The sequence below is a fragment of the Pipistrellus hanaki genome (genome assembly GCF_964339955.1).
Source record: "Pipistrellus hanaki genome assembly, chromosome: 3".
NCBI classification, from domain to species: Eukaryota; Metazoa; Chordata; class Mammalia; order Chiroptera; family Vespertilionidae; genus Pipistrellus; species Pipistrellus hanaki.
The window spans coordinates 128,452,547-128,480,198 of NC_140505.1; the positions used below are offsets into that span (position 1 = coordinate 128,452,547).

Here is a 27,652-nt window from a genome sequence, read left to right on the forward strand (position 1 = left end):
GGTGAGGAGCTTCGATAGACATAACTTATCAGGGTTCACCTTATAAACAAACTGATTTATCAGAAAGGCGACACATTATAAAATGAATGCGATAAGGGGAGTCGGAGAGTGACTCCTGAGATTTTTTCCCCCCTTTTACATCGTAAAGAAATAAAGATAAAAACGGAATGCTCTTATGTTGCATTTGAAGAAGCTCCATGACATTGTTTTGAAATACATTTAGAAACTTTGGAAAGCAGGTACAGGTAATGGTTGTTACCACTATTCTGGGGTTAAGGATAAAAGGCTTCTATGTCAGTTTGGGCAGGTTTCTAAATGCATTTTATTGCATCTGAAAGAAATTTGAATTCTCGAGGAAAATGCAATGCAAAAATGAGTTGAGACACAATGTCGCTTTATCTCAAAGCAAAGCAACCTTATTTCCTTCCCTGTAGTTGAAATAGAGGGCAGGCAAGTCAGGTTGTGGTTTCTGAAATCCAACCACCTACCGTAGTATCGTAGTATCGTAGCATCGCTGTGCCATTCTCTCCGGGGTTCAGTGCCACTCCTTTAACTTGATATCTGTTTACTTTCGAGGAGGCAGTTTTTGAAAAAAGGATCATAAATATCCTGGCCTGGTGCCCCAGAGCCATGACAAGCAAAAGAACACACTCGCCTAGAGATAGCCCTTGAGATATTTAAATGTGTGGGTTAATTTTTTTATCGACTTTAATAACTAGATTACCACCCCCCCTCACTTCTTTGCTTTCTATTTCTGCTCTGAAGCTGCCGGCACAGAAATCTCTGCAGGCAAATTACTCCTGAGCACATTGCAGGACAATCCTATAACGAACAGCTAACCTCTCAGCACCTGATTCCCAATCCTTTTCCGACATGGCAGGTGTGACTAGATGTATAAAATTTTCTATGTTTGTCTTCAACTTCTTTTTCTGGGTAAGTGTTTTTTCTTTTAATTATCAATTGTATGCAACATAGGGGATCTTGATATAAATATCATGAAGGAGAACAGGCTCTGTACTAGAGAAATAAGAGGAGGAGGAAAATGTATTTTCCATTTATTTGTTTGGATTTGTTTGTTCTTTCATTGAAAAGGAGCCAATGTCTCAAGAAAGAGCACCTCAGGATCTGTGAGGATAAACATTTTGCAACTATTTTGATATTGTTGCAAAAACAATCACAGGGGGAAAAATACCCCTTAATTAAAGGATAGTTATTCTTAGTTGTATATCATGCAGGCCTCCCGGTCTTGGGACCCTGTGGGAAAATTCTGATCTGATTTCACCTGGATGGAGCCCAAGCCCCTGAATCGTAACCTTTACATCTGGGATTGAAGCAGGTGGATGGTGGGATGTCAGCGAAGATAAAGGCCTGAGAAAAGGATTGTTTTCAGAAACCCACAGAAGAAACAATGGGTCATAAAGAACTTGAGAAGGAAACAATAAAAGTATTTAATCGTGAAAAGGTGAAACTAAGCCACTCGGTTTGTATCAGCAATTGAAAGTTAGGATTTTGATGTGTCATCACCCCACCTTTTAATCAACAGGTTCAGTATTTTAGCAAGTTCTCTTGTTTCCCTTAAAGGTCTATTGACATAAGATATAGCAAATACATTGGTAAGTGGAATCTAACACTGGAAAATGGAAAAGTTAAGATATGGAAAGGCAATAAAGTAAAGGGCAGGCAGGGAGGTAGAAAAACTGACATTATTTTTCGTATATATGGTGCAATTTTAGATTGTTCCAAGGAAATAATCATTTTGTATACTGATTTAAAAACTGGCTAATGCAGTATAAGCAGAGGAGAGTTGTGGTTTTGTTTTTTACCTGGTTACCTCCAGTAAACAGGCAGCTGGTATCTAAATGTTGGTAAATTTCTGTTCTATTACACTAATGGTATACTTAATTAAACAATAACTATAAGAATACAGTCTTATTGTACAGACTGACTTTCCATTCAACGTCCAGTAGCCATAATGAGTACAGATGATACGCAGAAGTTAGAGAGCATATAAATAGATAAAATAAAAAAAAAGGTTTGTTCTTTGTACTTTCTCTTTTCTCTAAAAACAATGGGCCGCCTTTGTAACTAGTAAATGAAGCACATGAATATATGCTGGTTTTTTAAGTTAGTCCTGATAAATTTCTTCCCTTGGATATTTAAAATTGATTAAACATCGAGAGTAGAATGTAAATAAGGAAATGGCTGGTTTTGTTTTTAGCTTTTTATTACGGAGAACTTTAAACATCCACATAGCAGGACAGGGACAATCAACGCCATCGTCTAACCCCAATAGCCATGAAACCTTTGTCAATATTTTCCTGTTCATGGTCTCGTCCAACCACCCCAGCCCATATTATTTTGAAGCACATTTTGGATATAGCATTTCATCTGTAAATATTTTAGTGTATATATCTCTAAAAGATAATTCTTCTAAAAAATGTAACCCCCATGTCATTATCACACTAAAAACAGTAACAATTTCTTAATTGATTACCAAATACCCATCCAGGGTTCAAATTTACCGTGGCTTTGTAAATGTCCCTGTTTGAATCAGAATCCAGATAAGGCCCACACACTGATAAAGCTTTTACATCCATTTTCACATTTAGATTATCCCTCCATCTTTAGGTCTTCTTCCCACCCCCCTTGAAATTTATGTACTGGTGTGTGTTGTCTTGTCAGTTTCCACAATCTGGATTTTGCTATTTTGCCACAGTGTATACAGATTAACACATTTCCCATTCTCTGTATTTGCTCTAATTTAATAGGCACATCAAGCAACTTGAAAAAAATTCAGGTTATTTATTTTCTCAGATCTATAGTAATAAAAGGGTAATATGCTAATTATATGCTAATTAGACGGGAAGACCTTTGGGAGACTGGCCAGGGAAGGCAGTTGGGGGCCATGAGGCCGGCAGGGGAGGGCATTTGGGGGTGAGCAGGCCAGCAGGGGGGAGGGCAGTTGGGGACAAGCAGGCTGGAAGGCAGAGTGGTTAGGGATGATCAGGCAGGCAGGCAGGCAGGTGAACGGTTAGGAGCCAGAAGCCCCAGATTTTGAGAGGGGTCCCAGATTGGAGAGGGTGCAGGCTGGGCTGAGGGACCCCTCCCCCCTGCACTAATTTCATGCACTGGGCCACTAGTATAACTACATTATAAGTGATACTGTGTTCTTTCATCAGGAGGTATATAATGTCTGAACATGTTACTTTTGATGATGTTAGTAGCCACAGATACTCAAGAGAACCTAAATCCTTAGTTCTGTAAGAGTTTCAAATGAGTGATATTACATTTCTATTATTTTTCCTTTACTTATTAGCTACAATGTTTTTCATGAAGGGAAATGTATCATTGACTCATTGGTTGCCAGTGGTACCCAGTTTTTATTTTAAAAGGCAGCACAAATGTTTCTTATTTGTTATCCAGCAGATTTCAAAATGATGAGTTAAGTTTTTGGTATCATACAACAAGTATAAGCAAGTATTTTCTTTAAGTAGCTAATGCAATAATACTTTTAAAAGCCATCAGAGTTCTCATCTTTATTGATGCATAATTTATTCCATCTTTGGCCAGTGGGAGCATCCTTAAAAGTTGTCTCCTGAATTCTTTTACCATGATCCTTAGAACTTTGATAACTTCTTCACTACCAGGAACGACAAGATATTTCAAGCTTACTTCCCTATTTCCTGTCCCAGCCTGGATTCAGCTATTTTTTCAAAAAGTACTGATACCCATTTTTTTTTTTTTTTAAACTATAACCATTGTCTTTTCATGGTACAGAATATGTATCATTTAAACAAACCAAAATATGAATATGCCAATAAGTGCATGTCTTCTATTTTAATAACATGTCCCAGTAGTAATCCTCATTATGAAATTACTAGAGGCCTAGCGCATGAAAATTCATGTGTGGGTACGGTCCGTAGGCCTGGCCATGTGATCAGGGCCATCTTCCCCGGCTTCTGACAGCTGGCCACACCCTCTGCCACCACTCACCTCTGGGTCCCCATTCGCCATCAGGTAATCAGAGCGGGCTGGCCAGGAAGAGGGACCAAGAGGTCGGCAGTTCCAGCCTGCTTGCTGGCCCTGTCCCTGCCACAGGTTTCCCTCTGTGTATGGAGTGACCGGCGGGTTGGGGGCCTTAGCCTGGCACTGTCCACATACCCAGCCACTCATCCCTGGTTCTCCATTTGCCATCGGGCAATGGGTGCCTGCCGGCCAGGGAAAGGGACCAAGAGGTGGTCAGTGTGCCTCATAGTGACTGGTCCAGTGGTCGTTCTGGTCATTCTGCCATTAGGGTCAATTTGCATATTACCCTTTTATCATATAGGATGAAACAGTGGAAATATATCTCTTTTGTAAAAATACAGCATACAAAGTGCAAACATCAGAGGTCAGTACAAATAGGTAAGCAGGAATTTGGAATAAATCTGAATTTTAAATTACTCTGATAAAGACGGTGTAAGAAATGGGTATGCTATAGGTTCAGCATAATCCATTTAAGAGCAGAGTTCAAGATGAGTTGTGGACATCTCTACCATGCTGTTACTTGACATTACTGTTGCTTCCCTGAGGTGCTCTGATTATTGTATGGGTATCATTATTTCTTTGTTTTTCTGATAATGAAGACAAAGTCTGATGCTGTAGATTTCAGTTAGACATTTGTAACTTCTCTGGGCTGAAGGCCTTGTTCTTACCACCAGCACAGTGCTGAGCTCCACAGTCTCTATATGAGCATCTTGAAATGGAGGCTTTGGGTGAGAGCAACAGCTATAGAGACCAATGATAACGTCTCAGCCTCCAGGCAACATGTTTTCATTCAAAATCTAGACAGCAGGAGCAGGCTCTGAGGTTAGCGAGCCATTCCTCTTTCTATTCTTCTCTCTACCCACAACCCGGAGTTCTCAGCTGGAATTTTACAGTCCTTCATAGGAAATTAGCAATTTGTCACATTCCTAATGTTTACTTACACAAAATTTCAAGGGCCCCACTGATGTGGTTTTTGTATAGATATCCAGGGCCTTATGTTTTTAAATGCATTCTTTCTGGTGTAACTTGTGAAACTAAGCCTTTGCAAAGTAGGGCCAGATGTTGAAATATCTGTAAGATATGCATATGGTCACTTAAGTTAAACATACTGGCTTCTTTTGTGAGAGAACTTGAGATATGCCACACAAATATGCTGTGATTTCCATTTGTTAGAATTAGTCATTGAAGAAAAACATGTGAAAGTGAGTATCACTTCTAGTCACTCATGCTAAAGGGTGGTGTGAGTTGCAGTGTCTTGCAAATGATGTAAATAACAGATAGATTATAGGCACACAACCTATTTCTCTAGTCTTTTGTCAAAACAGATGAACTGCCCACAATTCCTTTTGATCCCTCAGAGGAGCCAGGCTGGGGGGTACTGTAGATGCTTGAGATGTCTTAGAAGTCTGGGGGAGCACGGAACACAGGGCCTTGGGCTCATGGGTGCAGAGGAGCCATTGCCGGTGGCAGAGAGCCATGGAGAGGCCAGCTCTGTGTGAAGGAAAGCAGAGTGAAGGAATGTTACCGATGGCAAATGAGGTGAGGTAAGAAGGAGGAGCCAACATGTAAAGCCAAATGGATCCGCAAGTGAGAAAAGCCCATGCATGCACGAAGCAGTTTGAAGAGAGCAGAAGGAAGCTAGAGTTTGGAGCGTGTCCAGAAACCAGCATTTTGATGTTCATCATTGTGTTTTATGTGGTGCCTGGGTCTCTACATTAGATGTTCTGAGAGCAATTAAAAGAGTTGATGCAGAACAGACATAACTAGGAGATAGGCTGTATTAGAAAATAGGGCACAATTATATTTCATTCTGTCCGCTGATAAATTCCCTCGAGATAAAAATTTGACCATGGAAGAAAAGTGTGAGCTTTGTAAATAAAGCAGTTGTCTGCCAGTATGCAATCCGTGTGGTACTATAACAGTGACAAAAGGCATCAGAGCCCAGTGGTTGAGCACTCAGGCTCATCTCAGCTCCTTCCTCACCAGCTGTGTGGCAGCAAAATTAGTTAACCTGTCTGTGCCTTACTGTTCCTCATCTGTAACATGGGGGTGGTAGTGGTATCTACCTCATGAGGCTGTTGTGAGATTAAGTGATTTAATTTCTATAAAGAACTCAGAATAACACTAAATAAATGTTTAAAAACAAACAACAACTACAGCCAATATTGTATAGGCATTTTAAAAGATATATTTTTATTGATTTCAGAGAGGAAGGGAGAGGGAGAGGGAGAGAAAAACATCAGTGATGTGAGAGAATTATTGATCCGTTGCCTCCTGCACACCCACTACTGGGGATCAAGCCCACAATCCAAGTACGTGCCATGACCGGGAATCAAACCACGATCTCCTGGTTCATTAGTCAACCACTGAGCCACACCGGCTGGGGTTTATAGGCATTTTTATGAGACAAAAATATAAAACCATTGTGCATAGTGATGAATACATCCCAATGTTGAATTTTCAAGCAAAGGGTGGAAAAAAAATGTCAAAATTATGAATAAGGCAGAAATTCTTCTATCATAAATTAAGGGAATGGAAGGAAAGCATGTTTTGTAAACAGACAGATGGATTCAAGTCCTGATTTCACCAACATCGGTTTGTGGCCTGGAACATGTTCCCTGACTTTTCTGTGCCTTGGTCTCTGCACTTGGAAAATGTGGGTGATCGGTTTATTTGTCTGGATTCACTGAGATGTTTTATGAATGCCTCTAACCAAGGATTGACATACAATAATAGCTCAGGTTACAGTCTTTTCCCCAAGTCCAACCATCATACTGCATTTTAATTTAAAAGTATTGGAATCTGGTGTGATAGTCTTTTATACATGATGGTCTTTAAATATAATTTTAGCCCTCCTCTGACCCTCCTCTAGTCTCATAGTGCCAGAAATCTGTTTATTTTTATAGCGATAGGAATATGCTCACCCTACATTTGACCTCTGCTTTGAGTACCCAGGGCCAATGGCTTCACTTTCCCTCCCCAAATGGCCCTGGGTGGTCAGCAGGGAGCTATTTGCCAGGAATGAGGACAAATTGTCACAGATCTGGCTTGCAGGCTGAGATATCCATACCCATCCAGTTATACCCCTCAGAATTTAAGACAGAGCCTGCAAATTTAAGTGAGGGAGGGGGCCTGGGCCACCTCCTTCTGTGAGTGAACTCTGAAAATTCTAAATCAAACCTTGTTCAGGTCATTAAGTGGGTACATTTGCGACAGCAGGAGGATGGAACACGTTTTGTATATATTTATCACTTGAGTTATAACTTCTCAATACGGAGACCTGTGGTCTGTTATTTGTATTCTTGTCCCAGGCCCTGCAAATGTACTTTGAAACAAAGTGCTAAAAAAATTTCTGAATGTGCATCATTTCATCATTCAGAGACATTAGGATACCAATCAAATGCTGAACATTCAACTCGCTTTATATATTTTGAAGTTATGTGAATTTTAGTGATTTTATGCTTCAGGAAAGATAACCTGAAGTATGCTTACCCAGGACCTATTTGTGTCAGAAGGAGATGTGGTTGATTTCTTTCCCTTAAATTTAGAGATATTTAAAATTAGAATTTGCAGTATTTATATGGGGTTCTTGGCTTAATTCAGAAGTTTAGAAAATGCACATGAATGCAACCACAGGGACACACCACTGTGCTTAATACATATTAATATAGTATCATTCATAGGGAAGGTAGAAAACCCAAAATATCACTCATAGTAGCAGAGCCTGCTAAGAATTGAAGGTTTTAATTTACTCCCTTGGTTTAGAGCACTAGAAAATCCAATATTATCTGAAGGCTGGGGGCCGACTCGGTAAGTCACCGAGGCATTAGGCCATGCCTGCAGAGAAAATGCACACCAACCTCCCTCCAACAGGAGATCTGAGAATTAATATATCCCTTGTTGTTAGAGAGTGAAGCAAATTAATAAGAAAATAGAAACAGTTTCAATAAAGAATGAATAAGGGCTGGCTGACATGTCTCAGTGGTTGAGTGTCCACCTATGAACCAGGAGGTCATGGTTTGATTCCTGGCCAGGGTACATGCCAGAGGGTGTGGGCTCAATCCCCAGTGGGGGGCCTGCAGGAGGCAGCCAATCAATGATTCTCTCTCATCACTGATGTTTCTGTCTCTCTCACTCTCCCTTTCTCTCTGAAATCAATAAAAAAATTTTTAAATAAAAAAATAGTGAATAAGGGAAAACCAACAGAAGTGCTGATAAAAAACCCCATTGAACCAGTGAAAGGGAGTGTCACTCTGAAGCCTTAGAGGACAAGTACAAACCCTGGAAAAACACTCAGCATCCTGAAAAAATATCAGGAAATTAGTATCCACAGGCAATGCAAGAAATAACTCCCCATGAAATGGTGGCTGGGGGTCATAAGAGAAGTTAACAGGAAAACCATAGGATGAAATGACAAGGGAAATGGATAAAATAAAGAAGTACATTAAGTAAACCAGAAATACAATGATAAAATTAAAATCCACTCCAGAAATCACATTACATGGAGACAGTAAAATAGAATCCCAAATTGAGAAGCTCTTCAGAGGAGAATCAAAAAGAGATAAATGATGTAAAAGGAGATGAGAGATCGAGAGAACAGAGGACAGAACAAGGATCAAATTATAAAAATTCTCATGAGCAATAATTTCACAGGCCATATTATCTTATTACAATGCAATTAAACTAGACTTTTGAGTAATGGTTAACAAAAGAGGAAGCTTGATAATTAACAACAGTAGTACTGTCCCAAAATGTTAGGACTGTGCTCATGATCTCTTGCGTTCTGGGGTTAGTGTAAAAACAAACTTTGTAGTTATCCATATTATCTATTTGGATATTTTCTTATTCATTTTAACCTCTCAGAAGCAGCATAAGGTTTCCTGTAAGTTTACCTTAAAAGTGTCTATTTTGGACCAATAATGACATAGCTGATAATATGCTCTTCCTTTTAGCATAGCACTATGTATTTCTTCCATTTTTCAAAAACACTTCGATAATCACCTAAATAAAAAGAGAATTGAGAGTGAGTAAGGATGATTGGAGGACACATTATATATGAAGACGAATGAGCTTGTTCTAAACCATTTGTTTGTGTCCGGGATGCTGCTTTCCATTTTCTTCCCACCCTTTATTAGGGGGCTTGGGCTGTCATAACAAAATAATATAGAGTTGATAGGTTTAACAACAAAACAAATTTTTTCTCACAGTTCTGGAGGCTGGAAGTCTAAGATCAGGTTTAAGATCTAATTTGGTTTCTGGCGAGACCTCTCTTCCCAGCTTGCAAATGGCTGCCTTCTTTTGTGTTCTTATATGGCCTCTCCTCCCTCCATGTATACATACAAAAGGAAAGATCTCTCTCTCTCTCTCTCTCTCTCTCTCTCTCTCTCTCTCTCTCTCTCTCTCTCTCTCTCTCTCTCTCTCTCTCTCTCTCTCTCTCTCTCTCTCTCTCTCTCTCTCTCTCTCTCTCTCTCTCTCTCTCTCTCTCTCTCTCTCTCTCTCTCCCTCTCCTCTCTCTCTCTCTCTCTCTCTCTCTCTCTCTCTCTCTCTCTCTCTCTCTCGTTACAAGGTCACCAATCATATGGGTTTAGGATCTTGCCCTTATAATCTCATTTAACTTTAATTGCCTCCTAAAAGCTCTACCTCAACATACAGTCACATTGAGAGTTAGGACTTCCAACATCCCAATGTAATTTAGTCCACAGCATGCTCATAAGCAAACCAAAATTACCTAATTTCTTAGCATGCTGGCTCAGATCAATGGCATCCTGATTCCATAAAAAGAAAGATGTCCTGCTCTGGCCAGTGTGGCTTAGTTGATTGAGCATTGGCCTGTATACTGGCCCAGTGTGATTCCCAGTCAGGGTACATACCCAGGTTGCAAGTTCGATACCTGGTCAGGGTGTGTGTGGGAGGCAGGGGATTGATATTTCTCTTTTGCATCAATATGTCTCTCTCTTTCTCTCTCTCTCTCTCTAAATAAATAAATAAATAAATAAATAAATAAAAATATTTTGAAAAAGAAAGAAAGATGTCCCATGAGAGGTGAGTGACAACCACAATAACTCATTGGGGGATGGGATGGGAGTGGAAGTAAACCTAGTCAGCTCTGCAGTGCCCACTGGGCTAACCTGGGGGCCCCACAGAACCCATTTCTTTTTATAGTCTTATCAGCAGAAAGGACAGAGCTAGACATTTTTTTTTCTTATTTTATATTCCTAATTATTTAAAACACTAGTGGCCCAGTGCACAAAATTCATGCACATTAAAAGGGAATTAACTAGAGGAAATAATTTAATATCACTATTTGCTCTTTCTCTATAATAGTAGTGTCAGAGATGAAAGAAAATTAGTAAAATATATGAAAACCTTCTTTCTGTCAGAGTCTGGGACAGGCCACATGACCCAGAGTCAAGTCCCCGCCCACCCACATGTACCTCAAAATCACAGGAGACCCAGACCCAGTCGGCACCCCCACCACTGAGCTAGATCCAGACCTGGCCAGTCCCACTCTTGTCAAGCCCCGCTGGGCAGGAGACCTAGCCTCAGGTCCCCTGGCCCGGCACCAGGCTGGGAGGCGTGGCCTGAGGGCCCCAGCCCAGACTGGGGCAGGGGACTGCCTTGAGGTTCCATGTCAAGCCCTGCCAGGTGGGGGACGTGGTCTGAGATCCCCTGTCAAGCCTCGCTAGGTGGGGTGCATGGCCTGATTTCCCCCGACCCAGCACTTGGAGGGCACCTTGAGGTCCCCTGTCAAGCCCCGGCAGGCCAGGGGGTGCAGCCTCAGGTCCCCTGGCCCGATGCTGGTCTGAGATCCTCCAGCCTGGTGTCAGGGTGGGAGGTGTGCCTGAAGTTCTCTGTCAAGCCCTATGGGGGTAGGGGTGGTGTAGCCTCAGGTCCCTGCTGATTGCTTGTTAAAGCTCCTTATGGGAACTTTGCTTCAGCTGTGGGTGCAGCCATCTTTGTGATGGAGTGATGGTCAATTAGCATATTCCCTCTTTATTAGATAGGATTATAAAAAGATTGGGAACAAACCCATAAATACAAACTGGAAAAGAGCTCCAAGAACTATTATTACCAATCTAAAAACAATTGGGATCAATTAGGTTAGTATCAATCATGATACTAGAATGATGTTCTTGACAGAAAATCAATTTACTTTTAAAGTCATTTAATAAATTTATAAATGATTGCATGTTATTAAGATTCTGATTTTTACATATGAATTTCTTCTATAAGATGAGGACGATATATTTTAAGCATTTGTTTCTTATTTTTAGTGATGTTGTTTGAAGAAGGGATGGAAATGATAGTTTGGCCAACTTCAAAAACCCTAAGAATATTGGTCTAATTGGGAAGATTGAAGTTGGGCAAAATATTCTTGACTTCTGAAATAATTGAAAACTCTTTCTTTTTATTTTTTAAAAAACTATAATTTGTTAGAGCAGCTTTAAGTTCACAGCAAAATTAAGAAAGTGCAGATATTCCCATATATTCCTGGTCCCCACACATGCATAGCTTCCTCCATTACTGATATCACTTGCTACAGTGGTACATTTGTTATAATTGTTGAACCAACATTGACGCCTTATAATTGTCCAAAGACCATAGTTTACAGTTAGGGGTCACTCTTAGTCTTCTATAGGAGATTGGACAAATGTAAAATGACAATGACATATATCCATTATATTATTATACAGAGTATTGATTCACAGGCTTAAAATCTTCAGTGCTTTGCCCATTCATTTCATCTTCCCTCTGGTAATCCCTGATTATTTGTTGTTGCTGTAGTTTATCCCTACCTGAGGCTATTTTTTTCCATTGATTTTTAGAGAGTGGAAAAGAAGGGAAGAAGGAGAGAGAGAGAGAGAGAGAGAGAGAGAGAGAGAGAGAGAGAGAGAGAGAGAGAGAGAGAGAGAGAGAGAGACTGGTTGCCTCCTGCAACCCCTGCAACCCAGGTATGTGCCCTTGACCTGGAATCAAACCTGTGTTCTGTTGATGCTCTAACCACTTGGCAACATTGCCAGGGCAATCCCTGATCTTTTTACTGACCCCATAGTTTTGCCTTTTTCCAAATGTCACATAGTTGGGATCATACTGTATGCAGCATTTTCAGATTGGTTTCTTTCACCTAGTAATACGCAATTAAGTTTCCTTCATATTCTTTCATGGCTTGATAGCTCATTTCTTTTTAGCTCTGGGTAATATTCCATTGCCTGGATATACATAAAGAAGAACATCTTGGTGGCTTTCAAGTTTTAGCAAATATGAATAAAACTGCTATAAATACCCTAGAGCAGGTTTTTCAACTCCTTTGGGTAAATACCAAAGTGCATTTTTGCTGGATCACATGGTAAGAGTATAAGTAGTTTGTGAGAAACTGCCAAATTGTCTTCCAAGATAGCTGTACCATTTTGCTTCTCATCAGCAATGAATGAGAATTCCTGTTGCTCCACATTCTTACCAGCTTTTGGGATTATCAGTGTTCTGATTTTGGCTATTTGTATAGGTGTGTAGTGGCATCTCATTGTTTTCATATCCTTTCTTTTTCTTTTTCTTTTTCTTTTTCGTTTTTTTTTGTTTGTTTGTTTTTGTTTTTTTTTTTTTTTTTTTTTTTTTTTTACAGAGAGGAAGAGGAACAGAGAGCTAGAAACATCGATCAGCTGCCTCCTGCACATCCCCCACTGGGGATGTGCCCACAACCAAGGTACATGCCCTTGACTGGAATCAAACCTGGGACCTTTCAATTCCCAGGCCGATGCTCTATCTTTAAATGTTAATGTAACATATAATTTCCAGTGGTTGAGAAGTCTAACAGTTACCATTTGAGGGGGAAATATGATTGATTTAAAAAGATTTTGGAATAATTTGATGTCTAAATACATTGAGAAAGTGAACTTAAAGGTCACATAGAAACAAAAAATAAAGGTTTAAACAATCTTCTACTCTTAGTCTCTTAGAATTCTTAAAGTTTTCTTGATAGTGACATCAATAAATATCAGATAAGGATGATAACCATATCTATTTAGATAATTAATACTATATTCAATTAAATCTAAAAGCCAGAGCAACTATTAAGATAATCAATGTAAATCTTCTTATGAAAGAAGAAAAAGAAAGAAAATATCAGTGAACAAAGAAAATAACAAAAAATCCAACTGCTATAAAATTACAGACAATCCCAGGGAGTCTCATTATAATTTGACATAAATTTTTACAAACTTATTTATTAACAAAGAACTGCTAACATGCGTATTTCATCTTCATCTGCAAATGAAATTAGAACTAGTTGTAACAGGGAGAAGAACTCAAGCTCCAAAGCTGTTTTTTTTTTTTTTTCCCCCCAATGGTTTGTATTTTATAGTGTATGCCTATGAGATAATTAAATTGTACAGCTGACTTGGTGATTTGATAAAGTGCTTTGGTTTTCCATTGCATTCCTTATCCTGTAGGAGTAGAAGCATGCAGTAGAGGCAGGATTGGATCAGTAGTGCTGGATTTTCATGATACGACGATGACCTGCTAAGGGTTCTAGTTTCTTTACCTGAAAAGAAGAATTTGAACCTAGATGATTTCTGAGTTCTTTTAGGGAACACAGATTCTTGGGTTATTTAGCTACTCATGGCACTCCCTAAAACCCTGGACTCTACTTCCATAGCAAACTTTATGAGAAGCCATTAGAAATGAAACTGTTGCTTTGGGATTCCAGGCATGTGGTCCAACTGTGCATGAAAACCATGATACTGCAGGGCCACTGGGTTTCGGAGGATTCAGCCAGGTCTGTGTCAGAATACCATAAGGCCAGAATAGTCTAGAAAGTCCTCCAAGGCCTGCTGTATTTGGTATGTTACCTAGTTTGTTCTTAACATCTCTATCTAATAATAGATCTTTGATTTTTTTTTTTTGACACCACAACATATATATCTTAAAACAAAACAAAACAAAACAAAACAAAACAAAGAACTAAAAGACAAGGGTTTTCCTTACATGAAAGTAAAATGTGTTTCACATTTTATGTGTTGGCCTTGGTCCAAATTAAATAATCTGGTAAAGTCATTAAAGGAATTTAAGACTGTAAGTACTGTTCCTCATTGTTGCTCTTCTCTGAGTAATCTTTACTACCTAAAAGCTTATTTTAAAAAGAGTTTATTTGGGTACAGAAAGTGCTATGAATGTTTGTTGCTTAACTGAAAATTTTGTCAAATGTTCTACTTTTCTTTGTCTATCTAACTGCTCATTTCTTGGATCTTGACTAATGTTTGGTAATTAGTCAGTTATTCTCCTTTTTTTATTTATTTATTTTTTGATTTTTTTTTGATTTTTTTTTTTTTTTGTCTAAGACAGCTTTTCAGAGACAATCTAGGGCCTAATAAGGATATTTTGTCTTTAAACTGTTATGACTTATCTTTTGTAGGTTAAAATCTAGCTAAACCACGGAATTAAAATTGAAAAATGGAAAATCATCTTTCCCTGGCCCCATATTAGAGATGATCTTTTTGTCCTAGACCTATGATTGGACTGTACATGCGAAACATTATTATCAAATTTACCAATTACAGTGGACCACTCTAGCAGTTACCTGCATGGGAATATGCCCTATTTATGTCTTATAGGGTATAATGGTATAATTAACAGATAGACCATTGTAACCAGATGGCTAGAGGTTTGTGGGATTAGAGTTGAAGTTTATCTTAGTTGTACTCTAACATATGCCTTTTTCTTTTCCTGAAGCTATGTGGTACTTTGATCCTGGGATTGGCAATATGGATACAAGTAAGCAGATCTGAGATAGAGGTAAATAACTAAATACAAGCTCTTCTTATCCCTAAGTAGATCATTTTTCCTATAATGATGAAAGTAATGATATAAGTGTTTCTATAGCATTTTCTTTAACTGACTCATATAATTATTTACATTGATAAGGGATTTTATACTATAATTACATTTAATTAATCAAAAGTACTCACTATGTGCCTTGCTGTGTTGGGCATGGATCTTCTGGAGACCCATGACACAGTTCTTCTGGAGAATGAAGGTGGTATTTATTCCCCAAATAGGAAGACCACAGAGAAAGTGGAGGTGGGAAGGGACCTGAGTGGAAGTTAGTCTTTTCCTTCATGTGCTTAAGGCCAGCCTGAAGTGTAGCCAGAAGAGAATGATCACCTTTCCTCTCCACCACGAACAATTTGTGTAGTGTAAGGTATTGGCAATCATTTGGCTGATCCCAAGGTAGGATTCTGGCCCAAAGGGAAAAAAGGTACGAAATCTTGGAGATTTTGCATCTGCGTCTTAAAGGCAGCAATGTACAAAGATGGTTCATAATTACCTGAGGCCATTGGCAATGGAGGCTGGTCACACTGGTGTAACTCAACAGTTGGATGAGGATTTCCAGCTCCTTGCTATGTAGATAGGATTCGGATGTCCCTTCCCCCTCAACACACACTGTGCATTGACCTGTGGCAAAGCTCTTACCAAGGTTTCCACAGGTCTAGAGGAAGTTTAGTTCGTATATTTAGCTCTGTATCCAATTTTTGGGTTGCACAAGTGCTATTTCTGTTCCACACCATAGTGTCACAAATATGGAAGTGTGTGTGTTTGAGGAAAAGGATGAGGGTGTGGGGTGCTGGTTCTAATAATTTAACCCAACATCATGCCTGGCACTATTTCCTGCTTCCCTGCTTAATTTTTCTCTCCTGTCTTCTCTGAGTCACACCACCCTTCAAAGTATTATCCTTACAGCCCTCAGGACAGTTTTCTTGTTCTTTGTTGTCTGGGCTTCTGCCACTACTCAGGATCACATTATCTATGGCTAGGGCCTTTCCAAGAAACTGTACCAAAAAATTGTCACTAAGAGAAATGTTGATTCTTATTTGATGACTAGAGGCCAGATGCATGAAATTTGTGCAGGGATGTGGGGAGGTTCCTCAGCCCAGCCTTTACCCTCTCCAATCTGGGACCCCTTGGGGAATGTCTGATTGCTGGTTTAAGCATGATCACAGGGATTGGGCATAAACCAGCAGCCAGACATCCTTCTCACAATCTGGGACTGCTGGCTCCTAAACTGCTTGTCTGCCTGATTGCCCCAACCACCTCTGCCTGTTGGCCTGATTGCCCCCAACTGCCTTTCCCTGCTGACCTGATCACCCCAACTGCCCTCCCCTGCTAGCCTGATGGCCCCTAATTGCCCTTCCCTGCTGGCCTGATGGCCCCTAACCACCTCTGCCTTGGCCCCAGACACAGTGGCTTTGTCTCAAAGGATGTCCAAAAGACAACCAGTCTAATTAGTATATTACCCTTTTATTAGTATAGATTATTAAGTTATTATTAAGCTTTCAATTAAGGTAATGAATTTTTAATTAATTAATTTTTATTGTTTAAATTTTCAATTATAGTTTACATTCAATATTATGTTAATTTTAGGTGTATATCATAGTGGGTGGCATTTATATAACTTATGACGTGATCCCCCAATAAGTCTAGTATCCCTTGACACCACACATACTTATTACAATATTATTGACTATACTCCCTGTACTGTACAGGTAATGCATTTTCCATTAATTCTTATTATACCATGGTGCAGCTAAATGCCTTTGGATATAGCCTAGTTAAAAGAAAGATTATAAGAAAATTAACATTTCTTCTAAATGAATGGCTTCCTCTCCCTTCTCCTTCCCTCTCCTCTCCTACCCTTCCTCCCTTCTTTCCTCCCTCCCTCCCTCCCTCCCTCCCTCCCTTCCTTCCTTCCTTCCTTCCTTCCTTCCTTCCTTCCTTCCTTCCTTCCTTCCTTCCTTCCTTCCTTCCCTTCCTCTTTCTCTCTTTTACTTTTATTTCTTTTCATTTAAAAGTATGCTTTATACCATTAGAAAAAAAATAGAGAATTGCAGTGGGAATTAGCTGCTTCTTCATTCTGTGTCTCACTGGGTTGAAGAAATTGGGTGAGGGACAGCTGTGGCAACTAGTTGGTAATATTTCTAATCTAGTCCATCAGGATTTCATGTGTTGTTTGCTGATAAATGTAACTGTGACTTCCTAATGGCCTTGGGCTTTGAACTTTGAGCCTATTGATGGTATTGGAAGATGCACAGACTTTCTGTTGTCTAGAAACTGATGTCTGACTTTGAGACTTAAATTAAAGCACATAAATTAACAGCCACCTATTTAGAGGGTGCTTTGCCTTTTAAGATGTGTGTACAGCCTGTATTTTATTTTACTTCACTATTCTTGGTTGATAAGGGAACATTTTCTCCCCACCTCACCCAGTGCTTCTGGTAAACATATTTGGTGTTTAGTCTATTAAGAAATTACCCAGATAGAATGTATTATGGAAGTGTCTTTGAGAAGAAGAATGAATTAATAGATCTGGATAGCGTCTTTAGTCACATTTTGCTTCTTGTCCTCTGCCAGGTTCTAACTCTGAACAAAAGTCATTACCTTTCAGGACAACGTTACCCAGCTTGACTTATGTTAGATTGGCTTGATTTATACGACAAAGAATCCAGGCTGTGCAAAGAGCTGAATTTTACTAGTGGAAAACAGTGGTTGCAATTTTAGAAGGAGAAACCTGAGCATAAACACAGAAAAGAAGGATGCTAGAGAGGTCTAGATGAACATCTTTTAGTGTACCTCTGTACTAAAGTGTCTCCCAAGGATGCTTTGTTCTCCTTCAGGAAACACTCAGCATCATGAGGCAAAGCATGTGGGCAGCCATTCTTGTCCCAGGAGATTCCTTAGAATCCAGAGGACGCTGAGCCACTTTCTTCCAGGTTCAGCTATTCCTCTTTCTTTACAAATTCTCCCCTTGACCTAAGACACACTCCAACACTATTCATCCAAGACAGCTTTTAACACTCTGTTTTCCCTGTCCTTGAACTCGATTTCCACCTCTTTTCTGAATAAGAAAAGCCACTTGTTGGGCTGGACTTTAAGAATAGAGACCCACAGAAAATCCACACACTGCTTTCTCCTAAGTTTTTGGTTGTGGTCACCTGCCCAGATCAGGTGGACAGGCTTCATGAACCTGCCAAGTGCTGGCCGCACCACGTAGTCAGGTCTCACTTGCAGATGTTTGCCCTATTATTTCTGTGTCTGGGCTATTTAAGAAAGTTCTGAAAAGCCTCAGTAAGTGAGGCTTCAATCCTCTCAGATGTGGTAGGGTTTGCCTGCACTAGTCCCAGAGTGAAGCAGTGTTGGTGGTGACTGGGTAGAATGGTTTTCCTAATGATGTTTTGTCATTTTCTATTTTGACCCAGATACCATGCCTGTTGATTAACAAAATTGACTTTTTAGCTCCAATCTACTTAACAAAAAAGAAAAACAAAACAAAACAAAAAAAACCAGACCACAATCAAACACAAAACATGCACAATAAACAAAAATATCTTTAGGATATATGTAAATGAAAGGTTTCTAAATATGTAAATTGAAACATTAACAGTCAGCATAGACTCTTAGAGACAAAGGAGGCCTTGGGTATCACAAAGGCTGACCCACTTCTCTTTATAAATGGGAAACTGGGCTGGGCTGTTAGTTGACTAGTCCAGTGTTAGAAATTTAGTTACATATTAGGACCCACTGGAATACAGATCTTTGTTCTAATGCTTTGACAGCTTCAGCACATTCCTTCCTACAGATTGTCGAGTAAAGGTTCCCCCTAGACTATGAATTGGTTGAAAAAGTCATTTAAAATGTAAAGATCATTCATAGTAGTGGATTTTTATTTATTTTGATCCACATGATGTGTAGCAGATTCTAGGAGGCAGAGTCTTTGATGGTCTAAGAACTAATGCTCTACCTAGAAAGAGACCAGCAAATACAGGTTATACAAGTGCTACACGTGGCACTCAACACAGGCACAAGGTTTCACTGTTTAATTACTATGATGTACATAAATGGTAGATTGAGGTTAGGTGTTAGGAAGGTGATGAAGAGGAGTATGTGTGGGGAATAAGAATCAAATTATGCAGGTTGTATAGCCCAACTCAGCACATAGGGACCTAAGATTCCCCCTTCCCCTTAATATTCTGTTACTTAATAGTCAGACAAATTGAAAAGTTTCTGGAAGACTCTATGGACTATATATCTTCTGGGAACAAGGAGATCGAATTGATTTGAAATATCAGGTACTAGATTTTTTTTTCTTAGTTTAAATTTTTTGTTTTGGCAAATGTGTAGACCTGTGAAATTACTCTTATAATCAATATATCAAATATTTTATTAACACATAAAGAACCCCTCATTCCTTTGCAGCCAGCTCTTTCTTTCTCTCCTACACAGCCAGAAGTCATTTCCTGCTCTGATTTCTATCATCATAGCTTACAGTTACCCATCTTTGATCGTCATATAAATGTAATCATACAATAATCACTCTTAATTAGCCCAATAAGAGATTCATTCATTTTTGAGATTCATTCATATTCTTGAGTCTCTCAATAGTTTGAGAAACTTTGGCTTTATAATTCATTTAATTGCCATAGAAACACATGCTTTACAATGCTACTTTTATGTATAAACCACAAAAAATGCAAACCAAAGAGCACATCATGAGGTAGGTGAAAGTACATGTCCTTCTAAATTTAAAATAATTGGTGTTTCAAAGCCTTTTACATTGTTTCCATACAATATCCAAAATACCTAATATATCCTCTTAGAAAAGTATAACGTTGAAAACATTATCCGGACAAGTAACACCTTAATAGAATGTAAGCTCTTTGAGGGCAGATATTTTTGCTGGTGTAGATCACTGAAGGATCTTAAGGTCGTAAGGCAAATAGTAGGCACCCAATGGGTTTTTGTGGAATAAAACACATCAAGGAAAAGGATTTTTTCTGATTTCTCTTTTTTTATTTTCAGTTTCCCGATGATTACAATACTTCTTATGATACTTCTGCAAATATCTTGATTGGTGTGGGTACTATCATCGTGATTCTGGGTTTCCTGGGATTCTGTGGTACCATGAGAGAGAGCCGCTGCATGCTTCTGACGGTGAGTTCTCCAGCCAGTCCCAATACCCACCCCCTGGTGTGCCTGAAGGACTTGCCAAGGTTGATGACACTCTTGACTTCTGTTTAGCAGGTTTGATTCTGAAAGCCAATATGTTTAGCTTTGATTAGAGGATACCCTGAGAGAAGATAAGTTTTAGCCTTCATTTATTCATTATTGCTGAGTACCTGCTACATGCCACATACTGTGTTAAATGATGCAGAGACATTAAGATAATTAGAACCCATTAAAGAAGATGGACAAATAAGTAGCTACTGTGGAAGTTGCTCAAGAAGAAGAGGTCAAGGATATAGGAGGTATAGGAGGGAACTTCAAACCAGAAGCAGAAGTAAATAAGGATGTGGTTGTGATAAGCTTTCTGAGAAAAAACACCCTGATTTTTGGAGGAACTATAAGGTCTTGGGCATGGCTGGCCTGTTTGGGGAACTGTTAGGCCTTAGGTATGGCTAGAGTGGTAGAGGCTCTTTTGGTAAACAATGGGAGATGGGTCTGAGTATGGACTGTGGCAAAATCATATTTCATGTTAAGGAAATTTTAAGAGAATGAGATAATCCAATCTGTTACTTAGAAAAGTTTGAGGAGGATGGATTCAGTTGGGATAACCCACAGACTCCATTTTTAAAACATATAGTAGAAAATAATAAATGGATATAGAAAACATATTAGAAAAATCACCACATATTTATTAGGTATAAATCTGACATAAATGTTTATGAGAATTCAACTAAACTTGTTTCTCCCATAAAGTAAGTATTGGGTCAAACCCTAAAAAATTTTTTTAAGTGTTTGTTTATTATGTGGGAAGATAAGGACAGAGTTTTGACAGAACTTTACTAGCATCTATAGTGGTTGCCTTTAGATTAATAAGGTATCATTTGCAATTGGAGATTCAATTACTTTAAGAGCTTGCTTTAAAAATCAATTTCTGGGCTTAGGCTATGTTCTCCAAAATTATGATTCAATATATCTGAGGCCGATTTGGAAATTTACACATATAACAAGACTGGGTGATTCTATAGCAGTAGAAACATTGTTTTGAAGTTTTTGTTTGAGGAAGAAAGAGAAAGTGTATATATATATATAAACAGGTAGGGTCAATAACATCCAAAATGACTGAAGGGAAGACTGAACTCCAGGCTGCATGTGCAGCAGGCTTTGGTGGGCAGGGACTGGCAGAGGGCAGAACTGCTGAACTCTCAAAGAGAGAGAGAAGCTAGGCTGATCAGCCGCTGCTGTGGCTGCTGGTGAGGCCCAGAGAAAGAAGCAGGGTCTGACCTGCAGCCTCTGTGGCAGCTGCTGAACAGCCCTTGCCTCTCTCTCTCTCTCTCCTGGCCTCGCCAGCAGCTGCACCTATCTCTCCAAGAGGTCAGCAGTTCAGCCCACTTGCCAGCAACCTGGGGTGGCTGCTGATCAGCCCCACCTCACTGATTAGGCCCAGAGATGCTGATTGGCATAGAAACTAACCAATCAGAATCAAATCTGGGTGAACTGTAAGGAACCAATGACTGCCTAGGAGGTGGAGCTTTTGATGATGCATAGAAACCAACCAATCAGAACCTAATCTGGCCCAAACTGGTTTGGCTCAGTGGATAGAGTGTTGGCCTGTGGACTGAAAGGTCCCAGGTTCAATTCCAGTCAAGGGCATAGTCCTTGGTTTCGGGCACATCCCCAGTAGGGGGTGTGCAGGAGGCAGCTGATCGATGTTTCCCTCTCATCGATGTTTCTAACTCTCTCTCCCTCTCTGTAAAAAAAAAATCAATTATATATATATATATATATATAAAAGAACCTAATCTGGGTGAATTGTGAAGGCAGAACCTAAGGTGGGAGCTGAGGAGGGGTTTTAGGGGAAACAGCTGTTTGGTATAAGGTCTAAGAAAGCTGTTCAACTTTTAGATGACCGATTTGGCAGTATAGTGCATATGGCTGGCTATCAGTCCAGATATAGTAATTATGTATTTTTGTCTGCCAAGAGCATCCCCTCCTGCTGAAAAAAAGCCCCCCCCCCTTTAAGCAATCCTATCCTATATATCTATCTATACTAATAAAAGAGTAATATGCTAATTATACCAAGTTGACCAGCCATCTTCCAGACGTCTAATTTCCAGACAAAGCCATGGTGTTGGGAGCTGAAGCAGAGGCAGTTAGGGGTGATCAGGCAGGCAGGCAGGTGAACGGTTAGGAGCCAGCAGTCACAGATTGTGAGAGGGATGTCTGATTTGAGAGGGTGCAGGCTGGGCTTAAGGAACTCTCCCCTCCACCCACCCCAGTGCATGAATTTTGTGCACTAGGCCACTAGTATTCAAATAATTTCATCTAAGTTTTGAAACTTTTCCCTATTCAACAGCATACTGATGCCTACAATTCTATGAATAATTTTTCTTTTTTACTACTTTCTATAGTCAGTCTTTGGAGCAAATATTTCTGAGTAGTAATGGTCCCAAAAATTGCTTCTTGAGGCAAAGGTTAGAATCAATAAAGGACATGGTTACTTGCCAAAACCGGTTTGGCTCAGTGGATAGAGCATCGGCCTGCGGACTGAAAGGTCCCAGGTTTGATTCCAGTCAAGGGCATGTGCCTTGGTTACGGGCACATCCCCAGTAGGGGGCATGCAGGAGGCAGCTGATCGATGACTTTCATCCATGTTTCTAACTCTCTATCCCTCTCCCTTCCTCTCTGTAAAAATCAATAAAAATATGCTTAAAAAAACAAAGGACATGGTTACTATAATACTTCAAACTATAACATGACCCAGACTGCAGAATGAAGCACTATGTTGAGATGTCCAAAGATGTTACTGAATGCACTGGAGGATAATATATGTTCCTTTTTCTCTTTTTCAGTTTTTCATAGGCTTGCTTTTGGTCCTGCTCGTACAGATGGTGGCAGGTATTTTAGGAGTTACCTACAAAGACCAGGTGTGTGCACATATGATACTTGATAATTTTGGAAAAGTGAAAAATAAAAATACTATCTCTAGCATAAATAATTTTAACAATGTTCTTTAATTTTCAGTATGAGCATGCCCTGAATGAGACTCTCTATAAAAATGTAGACCTTTTGACTGAAGCAGGTGAAAAAGCAAAGTTACTCCAGAAATCCCTGATTTTATTTCAGAAAAAGGTAATCAGAATTCATAGGTCATTTGGGGAGTTAGACTTAGTTCTTTTGTGTTTACTTAATTTTTAACAGGTCTGTTCCTTAAAGGTTAAAAAAATTCATTTTGCAGATTTTCTGTCACTATGCAATAAGAAAAATCCAATAATATTTCTATTTTTTTTCTAGCATCTTACAAAGTTCTAAAGCAGTTCACAAGGACAGAGATTAAGAAGATATGTTTATGATAGATCAAACTTCAGGGACAAATCAATCATTGTTTTAATATTTATATTGTGCTTGGGCATTTGGAGGGTCTCTCTCTTTCTCCCTCTCTTTATGACCACTCCCTCTCTCATAAAAATAATTATAATGATCACTTATTACTACTTACTAGGTACCAGGCTTTACATTTAGTAGCTCAGTGAATCTTCATAACTCTTTGAGGTGGGTAATATAATTATCTTCATTATCCTTATTTTACAGATGAGGGTAATAGGACTTAGAGAAGTCTGACAGCTAACAGTGAGAGGGTTGGAATTTGAACTCAGATTTGACTAGTTTATTTTTTTGAACCAATACATTATCACCCCCACTCCTTCATTTGTTAATTAGATTATTTATTTAGTCTGCTTTGAAGGTACTCTCTCCTATTTGGCACCTGCCTAATAGTTTAATTTTCTGAAACACGGCTCCGTAACAGCAACACTCCAGTCTAGCCAGGTCTATCTGCACAGGATGCGCGAAGTGGTTCTGTTTCTCTTCTTTTGCATTGTTCTTCACCTTTGGAATGCACTCACTACTTTTCTCTTTCTTTCCAAATATACATGTGAGGTATAGCTTGACTAAAATATTACTTACTCTGTGAAACTCCTTCCAACCACACCTTCTTTATCCCAGTCATCTTAACTACATATAACATTTCATGCATGTCATGGGAACTCTCAGAATCTTAGGGGAGAGCTGGATTTTATAGAACACTTCACCTGACTTCTCATTGACTGAAGTGTTTTACTTCTATATTCATACACTCTCTAATTAGATATGGAAGAGCTGAAATTTTACCAATTTTTGCCCATCCCACTTATAGTCTGATCATTAGTGTGCCCCTTCTTAATTGGACACAACATCTGCTTCCCTAGGATTTGCATCATTTAGTGCCATTCTTTCTTCTGGAGTTTCAGTGGGAAAAAAAAAATCTACTGATGGACCTATATGCTGCAAATTTTCTTTGAAAATGGCTATGATGTGACTTCTAAAAGCTTGGCCTTTCAAGTTCAAACATCCTTTCTTGAGCTATTTATAAGATGACTTTTTGTTGTTGTTTTTTTTTTGTTTGTTTGTTTTTTCCAGAGCATTCCTCAGTCCCCATTTGGATAGACCCCGGCTTGTAAAAATTCTGCCTTAAGAATCATTTTCTTTTTTTCTTTTTTCTTTTTCTTTTTTTTAAAAAATAAATCTTTATTGTTCATATTGTTACATAAGTTCCTCATTTTTTCCCCCCTCCACCAGGTTCCCACGCCACCCTCTGACCTTTCCCAACCCCCCATTGTCCTCATCCATAGGTGCACAGTTTATGTTCAGTCTCTTCCCGCACCCTCCACTCCTCTTTTCCCCGAGAATCGTTATGCATTTTGCATACTCACAGCTGTAAACACACTTTTGTCCCCTTTGTATCTGTGCAATTGAATCTTTGAGCTGAATGCAGACTTTTTATCTCCCCCAGTTAAACTTGCTAGTTTGAATCCATTGTTAGCACTATCTTTGCTTCTTTCCACTGTATTAATCATCACTCCCAGGCTCTAGATCAGCTACAGAGTTGAGAAGATACTTTCTACATCTTTCTCTAAATCACTGATATCAGTGTTGTTCTACATCTTTCTCTAAATCACTGATATCAGTGTTGAATAGATATGTGCAGTGTAAGCATAACGAAAATAACAACAACTGCAAGACAAAACAACAATAACAGCTGACACACAGTGAGTGCTTTCTATAAGCCAGTCACTGGGTAAAGCGATTCATATCTTCACCTTGGTTTTCTCATTTTTATCTTTACAACAAATCTACAAATCAATGCTATTATTGCAACTATTATTATATGTATTTTACAGATGAAGAAACTGGGGCACAGAGAAGTTTGAGTAACATGGGTAATGAGATCACCCAGCCAGTACATGAACATTCTTTGTTTTCTGGCATCACAATGCATCACAATACATCTGGACCCAGCGTTGGCTCATTTTCTCCTATATTTCTGCATGAAGAGTTTTCTCTCATTCTAATACAGCAACTAGGAAAAGATGAGGGATAATTACTTCTCTCCCTCATCTAATAACTTGTGCCTATATTCGTGTGTTATTGGGCTTATCACTTCCTTGTTTTTCTTCCCCAAGTATGGCCACTAGTTCCCCTAGTGTTTCTCCATGTTTTGGTTTGTTCTGGGCCTTGCCTTTCTGACATTGTTCTAAGAGTTCAATCTTTCACTGGGACCCTTTCCCTCTCATGCAGATGTCCATGCAACACTTCATCTCACGGGAGGCCCACGAGCACCTTTGGCTTTTGAGAGGCCTCCCCCACTTTTCTTCCTAGCCTCCATAAGAGGTCAAAGATCATGAGATGGAAGCTTAATTTTTAAACCTCTCATCTCTTCTGAGCAAAAATTCCTTAAAGAGATCTTGACTCTCTCATGAACTCTTTGGAAGCTTCTTTCCTAAAATCTAGGCTAAGAAGAATGGATTCTGCTCCTCTTTTGTCATTAGAATCTAGAAGGTACATTTTTCATCATCTCAATTTGGTTCCTCAGACTTTTGCTCCTGCAACCTATTTTTCCTTTTTCATATTAAGAACAAAAAGAATAGCCCTTTCTTTTTGCTTTTATATTCAGAGAGGTGGGTAATAATACATGGTATTTTATTATAAGAAACATTTTAATGGTTTCAGGAGAACGTGATTTGGTGTACTGACAATGTTTTTATCTGCCTTAGTGCCTGCTTTTCATATCTATGTTTTTATCAAACAGTACAAATGCTGTGGTTTGATCGATGGAGCTTCTGACTGGGGAGCTAATTTTCAACAAAATTCTGAGTCGTGTGAATGTTCAGATCCGACAGATTCCGCATGTGAAACATATGAAGGAAAACTAGTTTACAAACAGGTAAGAACAAATCAAACTTGTCACAGTAAGTGATTCTGTTCTTTTTTTTTTTTTTTTTTCAAAATGAAAGACTTCACAAAAATTTAAATTGTACCAATTATGACATAAATGTCCCAGGAATTTCTCAAATAAAAAAAGAAATTATTATTTAAAGAAAAAAGCTAATATAAAAAGATGGAAGTATTTCACTTCTTCTATGAGTCTGGCAATCATTTAAACTCAACTCTAATAGATCAAAATAACATTCTTCTTGCAAGAGGAAGCAAAATGCAAACTAACAGACCCACATTTAAGGTTGTCCTCTCTTCAGGGACTTAAATTATTATTCTCCTCCATTTTTTTTTCTATTTTAACATAAATTCTAGAAATCTATATTTTTACTTTCATTTTAAATGTGAAGCTTCTGTTTTCTAATCAAAGATTCCTTTCTCAAGTAATTGTATTGGCCTTTAGGGGTTTCAGCTCTGGATTTACGTTTATTTACTACTTCATCTAATTAGTGCTTGAATTTAAAAGTTGCCTCATATATTTAAAGTCAATTGGAAAAGCTGGGTTTAGTTTTTGTGTGTTGTAGATGGGCTATTTATTATGTCACTTGTGGATGTCAATATATGCATGTCATATTTCTTACTGCTTAATTCATCCCATACTTATTGACTACCTCCTACCAGCCATTGGAGACCAATTTCTGTGCAGGGCACAGTGTTGGCCCTCATGAAGCTGATGCTCAAATAGGGAGGAGAGAAAGATCACTTGGCAACTTCCATTTAATGAACTATTGTATTTCTTGGATAGGGCCAAGCACAAGAGTTATGGGACCCCCATCTAATTAGTGTTGGAGGAACAAGCTATGGCTTCCTGGAGATCTGATATCTGCCTGTTGCCACAGGGTTTTATATATTTTTTCTTTATGCCTGAAAGGATTGTGCACAGAAATGACAATTGATATTAATGACATTAATGTTTCCTTTATTTGCTATTATACTTGGGTGCCTGCGATGTGTCAGATGGACCCTTTGTTAGAATCAGACAGATTTCTGGCTCCTCGAGAAGATTATAGTCTAGATGGAAGCGAGATCTATAACAGCTATGTGATTCAATAAATTAATTTCTATAATGCCTCAAGATTATTTTCAATTTAGTGTTAGCTTAGTAATGGCTATTGAGATGAATTATATATCAGGACATAGAAAGTGTCTCAGGAGAAACATCTCTCCTGCTGACTATCACATCCCTTTTACTAATCTTATCACAATGAAGGAGACTTTCTGAAGGGGAATTTCTGTTACTGGTATTTAAAGTAACAGGTGTGAAAGAAGTTATCTACCTCACTACAAAGTCATCCTGTCTTTCATTGTCCAAGTAATGCCAGTAAAA

At 38.9% G+C, this 27,652-nt stretch overlaps 1 protein-coding gene across 1 annotated transcript; it reads left to right on the forward strand.

The window, feature by feature from the left end:
- Window positions 1-873: 873 nt before the first annotated feature.
- On the forward strand, window positions 874-27,145 carry TSPAN8 (tetraspanin 8; the record flags this gene model as incomplete). The annotated part of the gene is made up of 7 exons (XM_084878253.1): window positions 874-933; window positions 14,752-14,814; window positions 19,873-20,004; window positions 22,866-22,940; window positions 23,038-23,145; window positions 26,141-26,275; window positions 27,071-27,145. 7 exons carry the CDS (start codon window positions 874-876, stop codon window positions 27,143-27,145), a joined length of 648 nt encoding a protein of 215 aa, XP_084734379.1.
- Window positions 27,146-27,652: the final 507 nt, after the last annotated feature.